The sequence below is a fragment of the Carassius carassius genome, chromosome 23 (genome assembly GCF_963082965.1).
Source record: "Carassius carassius chromosome 23, fCarCar2.1, whole genome shotgun sequence".
Classification (NCBI taxonomy): Eukaryota; Metazoa; Chordata; class Actinopteri; order Cypriniformes; family Cyprinidae; genus Carassius; species Carassius carassius.
In genome coordinates this window covers 26,746,835-26,760,168 of record NC_081777.1, presented here as the reverse complement: position 1 = coordinate 26,760,168, position 13,334 = coordinate 26,746,835, and the positions used below count along the sequence as shown (strand labels likewise).

The 13,334-nt window shown below is 37.8% G+C and overlaps 1 protein-coding gene across 2 annotated transcripts in view; it reads left to right on the top strand.

Moving 5' to 3' along the window:
- Positions 1-13,334, top strand: part of mical3a (microtubule associated monooxygenase, calponin and LIM domain containing 3a) — an 84,294-nt gene that overhangs the window by 43,599 nt on the left and 27,361 nt on the right. Inside the window, exons 17-29 of one of the 2 annotated variants that reach the window (XM_059506771.1) lie at positions 340-516; positions 2,357-2,458; positions 3,463-3,546; positions 4,157-4,267; positions 5,244-5,327; positions 5,885-6,004; positions 6,327-6,425; positions 6,615-6,725; positions 7,329-7,427; positions 9,543-9,650; positions 11,750-11,936; positions 12,698-12,795; positions 12,953-13,043. In XM_059506771.1, coding sequence (XP_059362754.1) covers positions 340-516; positions 2,357-2,458; positions 3,463-3,546; positions 4,157-4,267; positions 5,244-5,327; positions 5,885-6,004; positions 6,327-6,425; positions 6,615-6,725; positions 7,329-7,427; positions 9,543-9,650; positions 11,750-11,936; positions 12,698-12,795; positions 12,953-13,043 — 1,471 coding nt within the window. The remainder of the gene's footprint in view (positions 1-339; positions 517-2,356; positions 2,459-3,462; positions 3,547-4,156; positions 4,268-5,243; positions 5,328-5,884; positions 6,005-6,326; positions 6,426-6,614; positions 6,726-7,328; positions 7,428-9,542; positions 9,651-11,749; positions 11,937-12,697; positions 12,796-12,952; positions 13,044-13,334) is intronic. The other variant, XM_059506772.1, reaches the window with a different exon arrangement.

Below are 13,334 nucleotides of genomic sequence, written 5' to 3'. Positions count from 1 at the left end.
ACTCCAGAACTTTTACCTGCTTAATTGATAAAGAAATAATTAAAGAATAGCCCACGTCTGTCCATGAAACAGCTTATGAGTCAGTTGTCCAATTACTTATGGTCCCTTGAAAAAAGGGGGAGGTATTCCTTAACCTTTCCTTCCATTTTGAGTTAAATACCCTCAAATTAAAGCTCAGAGTGTACACTTTAAGCCCATATTCATATTAATATATATATTTAACTTGAAAATGTTTTGATAAGCAGCTAAAATAATAAACATTGCCTGTGTCCGAATATATATGGACCTAACTGTATGTACTTGTCTAAATCCTTTCATTCCTGTTCTCCACCATCACAGGAAGGGTCGCAGAGGGTTAACAGAGACGACAGGCCGTCTTTAGCGACTGCTCCGGCAGAACGTAAAATTGACTCTGCTGCAGCAGCGAACAGCAACAAAGTGAAGTCGATGGCCACACAGCTGCTGGCGAAGTTTGAGGAGAACGCCCCGACGCAGTCCTCCGGTCTCAAACGACAGGTGGGTCAGAATTTGTGTTTTTGCACAGTAGCTGCCTAAAATGAATATGGACTTTCATTTGTGAATTCTTAAAATAACAAGTGCAATAAAGCATCATTTCCAGCAACACTGCTTTGTTGGAGCAAAATTTGCAAAAATGTTTGTTATTCTGCAGGAATGTCTGGCTGACTGTACCAGTGATATTCATATTTTGAGTTGGCTTTATTTTTATATTTTCAGTTTTTATTTTAGTTTGTGTTGTCAATTTTATTCGTTTTTCTATTTTACTTTCATTTTTTAATTGATCAGTTTTATTTAACAATAACACTAGACTGTATATTATCCCTTCAATCTGTAGAAACTTCTTAGAAAGTTAAAAATGAACCTTTACTTACCAGGAAATAGGCAAAATACTACATAAATGACAACTGATTTTTGGTGGGCAGTGTTAGAATATCATGTTGTGAATCAGCGTTCATTTTTTTTTTTTTTTTTTTTTGCAATGCTATTTATTTATGTGGGAAGCATAATAGCATATGTGGTTATAAAGCCCAGGTTTGTTAAACCAAGCGAGATGAATCTTGTCATAAACTGCTGTTACTTGATGCTTGAAGTGCACACCATGGTGGGATTGTTTGAGATGATCAGGTTTATGGAGGAAAATTGACTCGGATTCATGCTGTGATCCATTCTAATGGAGTAGGCAGCAGGAATGACTGGCTTGGGTGAGGATTTGGGAGCTTTTTATAGGAAGCTAAACCCTTTGTGCTCTGCAGCAATGTGAGGCTGATGTGTTTGACACTGTTATCTACTGGAGCCATGCGAGATAAAGGGTTATCTATATACTACCGTTCAAAAGCTTGGGGTCAGTAAGAATGTTTTTTAAAAAATGAATGCATTTATTCAAAAAAGAATGCAATAAATTAATAAAAATAGACAGTATAATGTTGTCTAAAAAATGCTCTTCTTTTTAACTTTCTATTCAAATGTGACCAATGTCTTAAATGTAATTTTTTTAAAGTGATTAAAACATCATCTGAAAGCTGATTAAATATGCTTTCCATTGATGTATGGTTTATCTGACAATATTTGGCCGAGATAGAACTATTTGAAAATTTGGAATCTGAGGGTGCAAAAAAAATCTAAATATTGAAGAAATTGCCTTTAAATTTGTCCAAATGAATTCTTAGTAATGCATATTACTAATTCAAAAATAAGTTTTGATGCATTTTCGGTAGGAAATTAACAAAATTTCTTCATAGAACATGATTTTTACTTAATATCCTAATGATTTTTGGCATAAAAGAAAAATCTGTAATTTTGTGATGTACTGTTTTTTTGGCTATTGCTAAAAATATACCTCAGTGATTTAAGACTGGTTTTGTGTTGCCATCCCATTAAATACAATTTATTAATTTTTTCATTTATTAAAAAGTAACCATATTTATCTTACTGCTTAAAAGCAGCTTTGGTGAGCATAAACAAAACTTTGAAAACATCTGAAATCTTACCGAGCCCAAGCTTTTAAACGGTCGTGTTTTTCTCAGGTGTCTGTGGTCTGACTCATTTGGATGTCTGCTCATTCATCGGTTTCCTTCTACTTCCTGCATGAATTAGTTTCAAACTCAGTACCTGGTCACATGTTTTTAATAGTTATTTATTCATGCAATGCACATTGCAGGTTTTTTTTTTTTTTTCTTTCTTTTTTTTTCTCCTGCAGTCAGTTCAGTCATTCACTTTCAGTTTCTCTCTGCATGCCTATCCTAAATTCTCAGTTCTTTTCCATTCTCTTTCTCATTCCAATGGATGGTAATGGATTTGGCACTTCCTCTCTTTTCATTGGTCACTTCGCTGGTTGCAGGGGGACTCCATGCCCAATCTGGGGCTCATACTGACCCCCTCTCCGGCCGCTCCCTCTCTGAAAGAGTCAGTGCGGCTGGCTCCAGTCCCTGCATGGAGGAAGGTAAAGAGTGTAGTACAATCCCATGGTCATAGATTATACTCGTCCATATTTGTTATTGTCTTTGTGACTAAATGAGTTGGGTCTTAACTAAACTTGTAATATGTCTCACATGTACATGTTTCTTTGTTTAGACTTAATGCGGTTTCAAAAGTTAGTTTCTTGTCTGTTTGAGTTGAAGTAGCCTTATAGATCTTATATTTGACATGAACAAAATTGAGGTCAAAAGATCTCAAAAAGATGAAATTGATGTCAAAAAGATGAGTTGTGCTAGAAACAATTCTTGTGTTGCCATACTAAATTGGTACCCAAAGATAGTTTTCTGAACGATTTTGACAGAAATTAATTTTGATGTATACCTGAGTATCTGTCATTCAGTATCAAAATATAATCTTCCCTCAGTACTGCAAGAAATTGAACAGAAAATACTTTTTTCCTTGTATAGTTTTGTTTTCATTCGTGTCACGCTAAATTTTACTTTTCAAAAGTTTTTTTTGAAAGTTCTCTAATGCTCACCAAGGCTGAATTTATTTAATCAAAAGTACAGTAAAAACCGTGATATTGTGGAATATTATTTCACTTTAAAATGGCTGTTTTCTGTTTTAATAAAGCTGATTTTTCAGCAGCCATTACTCCAGTCTTTGTGATCATTCAGAAATCATTTTAATGTTGCCGATTTGCTGCTACAGAAACTTTTTTGTTATTATCAGTGTTATCATTACTATTATTATCAAAACAACATAATTCGAAAAATTATCTTATATTACATTATAAATGTCTTTAATGTCTCCTTTATCAATTAAATGCATGCTTGCTAATTACAGGTCATTACATAAATACTGTACAATGCAATACTGACCCCAAACTTCTAAAGTCTCTAAAGTCTATAATTGGGTTTATTAAGATCAGTTGGTGAGGCAAGTTTGTCTCCATTTGTTTTAATGCGAGAACTATGTGTGAGGGGAAAAACATGATGCCTTAAATTCATCTTTTATGCTTGTGTTCAGAGGCGCACACAGTTACAAGAGCAGATGAGTTTCCGCTATAAAGAAAGACTGAAGTGTCAAACTCTCCCCATCAAACAGGAGCAGGTACACAGCTGTAGAAAAGACACATTGCTTTTACATTTATCATACAGTGTCCTGTGTCCGTCCTTGTGTAGTAAACGAGAAGTTACTGTAGTTGCTGTAGTCACATGAGATGATTATATAGTCCCCTGTGTACTTGTCATCTGTTGTTAGTTTCCTGTTTGTCTAGACGTGTTCATGCATCGGAGACCTAGAGGCATATCTTTCCACACTGTGCTTTGGTGCTCTTTGTTTGCATTTCCAGTTTGATTGAGACGAATGAGCCGAATCGCTTTGCTTATTGTTCTGGTGCTTTGATATTCCTCGTTCTCAGATTGTAGAAGTTCAGATGTGGTTTTGCTAGCTTTGTTAGACATTCCATGTGCATGGGAGGTCTGTGTGTTTGTTAAGTGTCACTAAAGTCACTGGGTTTGATTATCAGCTGTGTTTTTCTGCTTCTATTTGGTCACTGTTTGTTCTCTAACACAACGTTCCTGTCTCTCATCACTACAGCTGTGTTTGTGTGTAGTAGGTGATTGGATGTTTGGATGGTATTATCAGGTTTTTTAATACGAGGAGTGTGTGAGGTGTTGTATTTATGTGAACAGGTTTCTCCTCTCTCGTCTCTCTGAAGGCCAGCAGCGGGACTGAGGTCTTGAGGAGCTGCCCTAAGAAAACCATTCTCCTTTCTTCTTCCTCACCCTCATCTTCCTCATTCTCTTCATCGTTTCTTCCACACGCACAGGTGACACTCTCCTGTCTTCCTGTACTAACCTCAGCATCTCTCGCAGAGGCTGGTTTTAACAATGTCTGCTGTTGCAGTCTCTTGAAATGAGGTTTTTATGGTGCAGAATGGTTTGTCTTGATCAATGTATTGAGCAATCCTCCTGCCATATTAAAAATTGTTCATAATGTACTTCAACAGTTTGATCTCTGTAAGCAATTATACAAAGAGCACACAGGAAAACAAATATTGATAAACTTCAAATACACTTTAAGTTCATTTAAGGAAAAGTAAAACTATTTTGACACTATTGTTATTATAATATGACTTCATATATTCATCCATCATTTTTTATTTTTAAATAACTTCACGCTCCAGGCTTGATTCTGGCTCACATCAGACTCTAAAATAAAATAAAGCAAATATGCTGATTTGGTGCTGATTTATCAAATATTTTTGTTACATTTTTCAGAATCTTTAGATGAAAAGTTCAAAAGCAATTTCAACTGCATTTATTTTGTAATTTCTTTTTTAAAGCATTATAAAGTGTAATTTTTTTTTTTTTGGTCATTTATTGCAACTTAATTACATTTAGTTTATATAACCATTATATAACCATGTTTTCCTCGTTTTAATATTTTAAGCTGTGGTTAAACATTATATTGAGTATTTATATAAAATAAAACATTTATCATTCAGTCAGGCTTGTCCGTTTTGAAAGTATGTAGTTGCACATCTTTACACATGACCAATTTACCCAAACCTGAAATGGAATTTTTCGTGCAGTTCTGAAAACCAAAAAGTTGTCATTGTGTCTTATGGAGTTTGATAAAGTTGAAATTGCATTTTGGTTGGCTTCAGTTTAATGAAAATACTGGAATGGACCACCATGCTTTCGTTGCATTTTTGTGTTACCCTCTTAGTTTTGATTGTTCGTTTAGTCTGAGATCTTCTAGCTAATAATAGGGTGGAACTGATTTATGTCTGTTCTTTGCAGCATAATGTTAACCAGTCAGAGATAAACAAATGTAATGGTGGTGATGGTGATGAAGAGAATGAGGACCCTTCAATCTCTTACAGGGTAACCATGACATCTGCATGGGGCTTTCCTCAAAACTTTGCCAAAAAAATCTTTTGAAGATTTGTAACTTCCATTACATCTGCACGAACGTGCATGCATGTGGGTTTGGAGAACTTCACTTCACTAAATTTGCGGAATAAACTTTTTCAGTATATTTATCAATGGGTTTTTCAGTGTAGGATTAAAAGAAGGTCTGTGGTAAATATAAATTGATGATACTTGGACCTTTTACTCTACAACATATATTACACATACACATTTTTTTGTGTTAAAAATGAATATAACTGTTTGTTTGTAACATAATTAAGGAGTGTGAGTGTGTACAGTTTACATTGCACAACAAAATGTCCAAGTGTACGTTATGTTTAACACAGACAGGCTATATTTCACTCTTGAATAGGAAAACTACGTAATTAAAAACCCAAAGGATAATTTCAAGGGAACCCATGAAGTATTGGTCGTCTGGGGTTTGAAGTCACTGTTGCAGCACTTTATAAAACTATACACCGATAAGATTTCAAACCCAAAAAGAGTTTCATCAGCCTTTCTGTTTATAGGAAGATAACCTGCCTAATGTGGACAAGCCAGAGCCCATGCATATCCCTAGCATTCAAGAGCGAATGGACACTCTAGTCGCTAGGTTTAAAGGCAAGCCTGACAGGAAGGACAAGCCACAGGTAGAACAATTCGTGCGAAAAAAAAGAAGCAGCATGGTCTTAAATGGGTAGTACACCCAAAAATTAAATTTGTCATCATTTCTTCACACCACTTGATCCAAACCACTTTGAGTTTCTTTTTTAAATAAGATATTTTGGTAACCAAACAGTTGGTGGTGGAGTAAATTACAGAAATAAAATTTTTGGTCCAGAGCACAACTAGTTTAAAGACAATAATGACACCAAGTTGTGGCTTTGAGTTATCTTGAACATTTATGCCTTTTTTCAAACATATTGAATGCATTAGTTATATTTTTATTCCCTCGCATCTTTCTTTGTGAAGGTTATGAAAAAGCCGTCACAGTTCTTTATCGAGCAGTGGCTTTTGACTCACGGCCTCAGTCCAGAGCAACCCCTCTACCCTTCTGACCCCCAGCATCAGGTAGCCCTGCCCGAGCATGGAGAGATACCTAAAACACACAGTTCCTCTAACCTATGATGGTGTGAATGCTTTATACATAAATCTACACAACTAAAAAGGTCTTTCCTAATGGATTTTATTCACAGTGTTGTAGAAAACGGTGTTATTTCTTGACTTATGTTATGACTTAAGACTGCATCTCTCTCACAGCAGAGGGAGATTTTGCGTTCTGATGATCACGTGCCTTTACACATCCCCAGCATTCAGGAGAGAACCGAGAGGTTAGCCTCTCAGTTTAAAGACAAACCAGCAAAGCCAAAGGTGAACTCTCAGCACCGGGTGTCCTTGAAAATGCACTTTTTTTTTTATGCACAGCCTTAAACCGTTGATGGATTTTAGCAGTTAAGTGGTCTTTTGGCCTCATCACAACATAGATCTCAGAAAAAAAAAAGCAATAAATATTCTAGCTTAAAGCTCCTTTTCATGTTGTGTTCACAGGTAAAACAGTCCTTAAGTGTGTTCAAATCACTGTAACACGCCCTCTTGTTGCTTATTGTTTTAATTAATAGTTATTTTGACAGTAATTTATTCCTGTTATGGCAAAGCTGAGTTTTCAGCATTGTTACTCCAGTCTTCAGGGCCACATGATCCTTTAGAAATCATATGCTTATTTACTGCTCAAGAAACGGTAATTATTATTATTATCAAAGTTGAAGTGTGTAAATTCTACACTTGCCCCATAGACTTGTAAATACTGTTATTGTAAGCACTTATTATTTGTGGGTGCTGTTAGTGAAGGTAAACATTTATTTAACTTTTAAGATTATAGACTTCTAGTTTTCTTTTTCTGTCTACCTACCTGCTGTTTCTGTCATCTTGCCTTTACATCCCTCATCTCTCTTTCTGTCTCTACCTCTTTCAAAGTCTAAGAAAAAGGCTTCACACTTCTTCACAGAGCAGTGGTACAGAGCGTGTGATGTGAGCTCTGTTAGCCCTCTGCACTCTCCCAGCTCTTTCCGACAGGTAGCAATGATGCATCTAGTGACTGCTGTGTTCTGGAGTCGTGTGTTTGCATGAGTGTGTTTCTAACACTTTCAGACACACTCTGTTAAGGAGAGCTGCCATTCTGTACATGTCTGAGGTGTCTTTCGTGTGGGTCTGGCTGACAATATTGAAATGCAACAAAAATTGACTGTATGTTGCCAAACATTATAACACCGCAGTTTGCTGGATCTGACCTATATTCATGAACTGCATAAAAACTTTTTTTGAAACTGATCTGCATGTTCATACAAGATTGAAATATTGAATTGAATTTGAATTTAACCTGCTTCAAGCAAGATTGTTAAAAGTCCAGGAAGAGTATTTTAGGAGATGCTGATAAATAAGTTTGCATCTTCACATATGTTTAACAGTTTAATTTTATGTTGAAGGCTTTTGTTTTAATTAACAGGTTTTTTTTGGTACAACGTGACTGCTTGGTTTTGAATTGCTTTAAGCATGTTATGAGGTCAAAGTTAATTTAAGTGAGCGTTCAACCTAATAGTTTTCCTTGTTACTTGTTTCTAGGGATGGGTACCGAAACCCGGTATTAAAATGGCCCCGGGGCTAAATTATGAAAGACCGTAGTATCAGTAAGATCTGACGGTATCGGTTCTGCTTTTGGGACTGGAGGGGAAACAATTAATGTACTATGTATTTTTGCTTAATGTTATTGTGCACATTTTATCTCACCAAACATTTCTAATGTGCGATCATATTTAGACGATTGTCTGTGAGATCTGCGAGATCTCTCATGCGCGCCGTAGAGGCTGTCTCTGTCTCACACACACACACAACACAATGAGCGCGGTGCACGCACAGACATAACAGTATGAAAACTCCCGCTTTATAATAAAGAGTGACGATGGCGAAGAGATTGCTTAATGTTATTGTGCACATTTTATCTTACCAAACATTTCTAATTTGCGATATTAAGACGTTTGTCTGTGAAATCTGCGAGATCTCTCATGCGCGCCGCGGAGGCTGTCTGTCAGTCTCACACACACACACACACACACAAGAACGAGCGCGGCGCACACACGCGCATAAGGGGCCGTTCACATATCGTGTCTTTTGCTTGCTCAAGTTCGTTATTTCAAATGTAGGTGCGCGGTATGTGCGCTCATAATGGAAGCAACGCGGTCGCGACGCGCACGCGGTGCGACGAGCTCGTTTTTTTTCCAGGCGCGTCCGCACCACATCGAGTTAAAACATCTCAACTTTTCAGAATGCCGCAAGCGCACCACAGGTCATGTAACTTCCTCACCGTTTCCGTAACAACGTTGAAAGCTCAGCCAAGATGAAGGAACAGCTGATAGCTGTATGTTGATTTTTAAATTAATTTAGTAGCAGTGCTACTGCAAGCAGTTTTTAGTGCTGCAAATCCATTTATCCATTGCTGAAATTTCCGCGTCTTCATGGAGAGAGCAGGTCATGGTTGCTTAGCAATGGCAGACTCCTCAGGAGCGCAACTGCCCGAAGGCTTTAGGGAAAAAAAATCAAAGCGGCGTGCCTAGTGTTTCCCACGCGTTTTTAGGCGCGATATGTGAACGGCCCCTTACAGTATGAAAACTCCTCCGAAAACGTTCCAAAGTGTGGTTATACTTCACTAGTGTTGCTGCAGACAACGCTGGTTGTCATAAGTGCAACAAAATTTTTCATGTAAGGGCGGAAACACAAGCAATCTGTCAAAGCATCTTTCAAAAGTGCATTATGTGCATACAGAGAAATGCAAAGTTTTCGACTGCCTAACACAACACAAAGTAACACAACACAAACTACCGATAAGAATAATAATAAGTACCGGACCGTTAAGCAGCATCGGTAAGAGTAGTAATTCCATTAAAACCTTAACGATACCCATCCCTACTTGTTTCTCACAACTTGACTGCCTTATCTTGTTTTAGCACTTTAAATTGCTTTGAGCTGAATTACACTTTGTGCCTTCTGTCATCTACACAAATAACCATGCAAGAACATCTGAATTTAACTTTTTATTTTAAATTTTTCATAGTCGTGAAAATTGCTACAGCATCTCGCTCAGCTTTTAACCATTTATGCTTTTAAAAACCTTTTTGTTCTGTTCACTATCTGTAGCGCTATGTAAAGATGTACACAGGGGGTGTGAGCTCACTGGCTGAGCAAATAGCCAATCAGCTTCAAGCTAAGGACGACCCCAGGCCCTTGCTTGAGAAAAGGGATTTGGTAAGAAGTATGGGTGGTGTTGTATTGGCATTCATGAATGAGACTGCATAGCTCATTTTTGCTTTACTACATGGCTAACTTGTACAACTGAGGAGTAGTGCTGGGCGGTTTGAACAAAAATTTATATCACTGTTTTTTTCTAAATTATGCCGGTTTCCCGGTTTATGACTTTTTTTTTTTCATGCATAATCAGGTGTTCAATGCATTTTCTGCTGGTTGATATTCCAAGACGTGCTTTTAGTCCGACAGCACTTGCATAAAATGGTTCCTCTTTTTGGCACAAGTTCTTCTGTGTCATGCTCTACTAGTTCAGCAGCATCCATCTTCCCGGTAACGCCTGTTTCACACATACTCCGCCTGCAGTGTACTTGCATACTTGCAGTCCGCAGCATGGACTCATTGTGCTTTCACATAGGACGCGTTTGCAGTCCGCTACTGATCCGCGGCTGTTTAGTCCACAAACACATTTGTTCATTGTTTTGATTTCATATCATGTAAAAAAAAAAAAAAAAAAAATATATATATATATATATATATATATATATATATATATATATCACAGAACAGTAACAATCTTTCATAGTTATAGACATTAGTTTAAACTCAATAAATATAAACAACGCATAATTCATGCATTTTACTTTTAGGTTTGTATAATTAGCTGCTCAAGCAAGCGGCAAAACATTTAAACACAATAATTAGCCTACTTTTCTTGTTAAAATATTTAAAATTAAAACACCAGAGACAGAATCAGTCTCGTGCCTTTTGCATTTAAATCTTTATCACAAGCAATCAAACGGGTCTTAATGAACTTTGTTTTTCTGCCTCCATGAAAGTGTATATGTTTTCCTTGTTTATCTAAAAGTGCACTTTTTCTTGTTTTAAACCTAGCCAAAAACCCATGTGTTGCATGTGAAACAGCTTTATTTAGTATAGTATATTTATTGTGAAATGACTGCATTTCCGTGTCAATCCATGTTCATTTTTCCCGCGAACAATGCGCTTTCACTTTAATTCAGCGCCTGCAGCACAGCGAAAATAGACTCAGTACTTTAACAATCGCTGCACTGCTGCAGACGCACCGCTCCTTGAACGCACTGACGGACCGCAACCTCGTGCAGTGTGAACGCTGGAATCCGTTAACATGGGTGTGTAAAAAAAATACGCACAGCAGACGGAGTATGTGTGAAACAGGCATTATAACGTAACACCAGAGCACTCCTGTGTGTACCCTCACCACGCCTCGCATTCGCTGCTTAGAAGTGCAACATTGTTAAGGGTCTGTCTGAAACAGTGTTGTGCGGCCGCGGCGCAGCATAACGTTCGTTTCGATCGTTGAGTAATTAAATACATCGGTATGGCGGTATATAAAAAATTAATATCGTAACGAAAATATACCCCGGTTTTCAGTATGAACTGGTATACCGCCCAGCACTACTGAGAATCACCAACTCTCTGTGACCACAGTGCATGAACCATGATTCAGTGCACTGGTAACTGAACCAAGACACTGCAGCAACAACAACCGAACAGGAATAACACCTATGAGATTCAGTATAAGGCTAAAAAGTTGTTCTGTTTCAGCATTAAAATCCATGTATTCTTATACTGCAACAGTTTTTGTTCCAAAAAAATGGATGTAACAAAAGTTCACTGTATTGATGCTGAGCTGCAGATGAAACTGTGAAATTTTTTTTTCATCTGTAAACTACTATAGTAGTTTAGTATTTTTCTTTCTTCTAAAATATTTCATTTTTTATCATTTCTAAATTTACATAATTTAAAGAATTTGAAAGTTATTTTTATATTTATTTTAAAGGATGTAGTGTCAATATTGGGAAATAAGAACGTCCAGTTGTTGATTTACAGATTTGATTAGTTTTAAGGGTACTTTGAGGGTCTTTTAAAAACTATTGACTCTGTCATGCACCTAACTTTACACAAGAATTGGGTCTTCAGTTCCTCGAAGCACAGTAGATCATACATTATTTTGGTGCATGCTGTCTCCCTTTTGGCAGATTTTTAAGCACTTAGGTCCTTGCTCTCACTTACAAAAAGACCTGAACTAGCATGTCTTGTTTCTGTCTTTCTCTCTGCAGGGTTCCTTGCGAAAGGAGTTCCCTCAGAATATTGGAGGCAGCGATGTGTGTTTCTTCTGTCGGAAGCGCGTCTATGTGATGGAGCGTCTCAGCGCAGAGGGAAAGTTTTTCCATCGCAGCTGCTTCAAGTGTGACTACTGCGGCACCACCCTCCGGCTGTCCTCCTACGCCTTCGATGTTGAGGATGGTATGAAATCAAAGCAGAATTAAAATCCCTCCTGATCATGTTATTCATACTGTAGCTACTTATAGGCTATTTTTTCTACATTTAATTTTGTATTGTTGATTGACTGAAAGGATTAGTCCACCCAAAAATGAAAATTCTGTCATTAATTACTCACCCTCATTTCATACCAAACCTGTAAGACCTTTGTTCATCACACAAATTAAGGTATTTTTGATGGAATCTAAGAGTTCTCTGACCCTGCATAGAAAGCAACACAACTGAAATATTCCCAGACCCAGAAACATAGTAAGGACATAAGTAAAAACTGACCATGTGGCATCAGTGGCGCAACTTCAGTTTTCAAGTTCTTGAAGGTCTTGTGTGTTTGGAACGACTTGAGGGTGAGTAATTAATGACAGAATTTTTTTTTGTTTGGGGGTGAACTAACTCTATAGAGCTGTTTTGATTAATGTATGCCATTTCTTTCATTTCCTGCTTGCTCACAGTTTGCTGTCATGCGATGTACTTTGTGACCAACACAGTGGGATGTTGTTGTATGAGACAGAGGGACCGTTTCTCTACATCATCAACGCTTCTTTATTATCTATGAGCCATTCTGTACACTCCCACGTGGTGTAGTTACAGATATGCATGTTAGGCGGAAAGCAACCACATTTGTTGCATTTTGCATTTGATAAATCACTTCATTTGAGTTTTTCTCCAATATATGTCCTGAAACGGATGCTAATGGAGTTCATTTGTGTGTGTTTTGGCTCTTGTAGGGAAGTTTTACTGTAAACCACATTACTGCTACCGACTTTCTGGTCTGGCACAGAGAAAACGGCCTGCGCCTGCTGCTGCTCCTCATGTAAACCCCAAGGTACTGACTTCTTCAGCATCTGTGTTTAGGGAGAGATCAATGTTTTGTTTTTTAATCATAGTTGTTTTTTTGACACTGTACATTGTTTTTTTTTTATTATAATGTAATAACAAAAAAAAGCTAATATATTCAGATGTTTTTTTTGTTGTGAACATAGGAGCCCCAGGTGTTGGCGGTAACCCCCAACACAGTGGACGCCCCAGGCCAAGCCAGAACTTCTCAGGCCCCTGTGGAATGCCAGCCCTCAGGTACCCGCCTTTCCTTTTTAGGCCCCGTCCAGAGCCTCTCTCGAGGAGTAGGGGGCACGCTGCGCTCGTTGCGACGAGCGATGTCTTGGACCCGCCACCAGGTGGCGCACAATCCCTTAGGTTCTCCTTTCGTCCTCGCCTACTGCGTTTATCTGCTCTCCTGCTTTACTCTCAACATCCTGCTCAATATTCTCTAGCATGACCCCCTTCCAGCCTATGAGCTTATCAGGGCACTCCCTGCCCGCACGTGCTGTGATTTCGAGTGATATTGTGCTTGTTTTGTGTATCCCT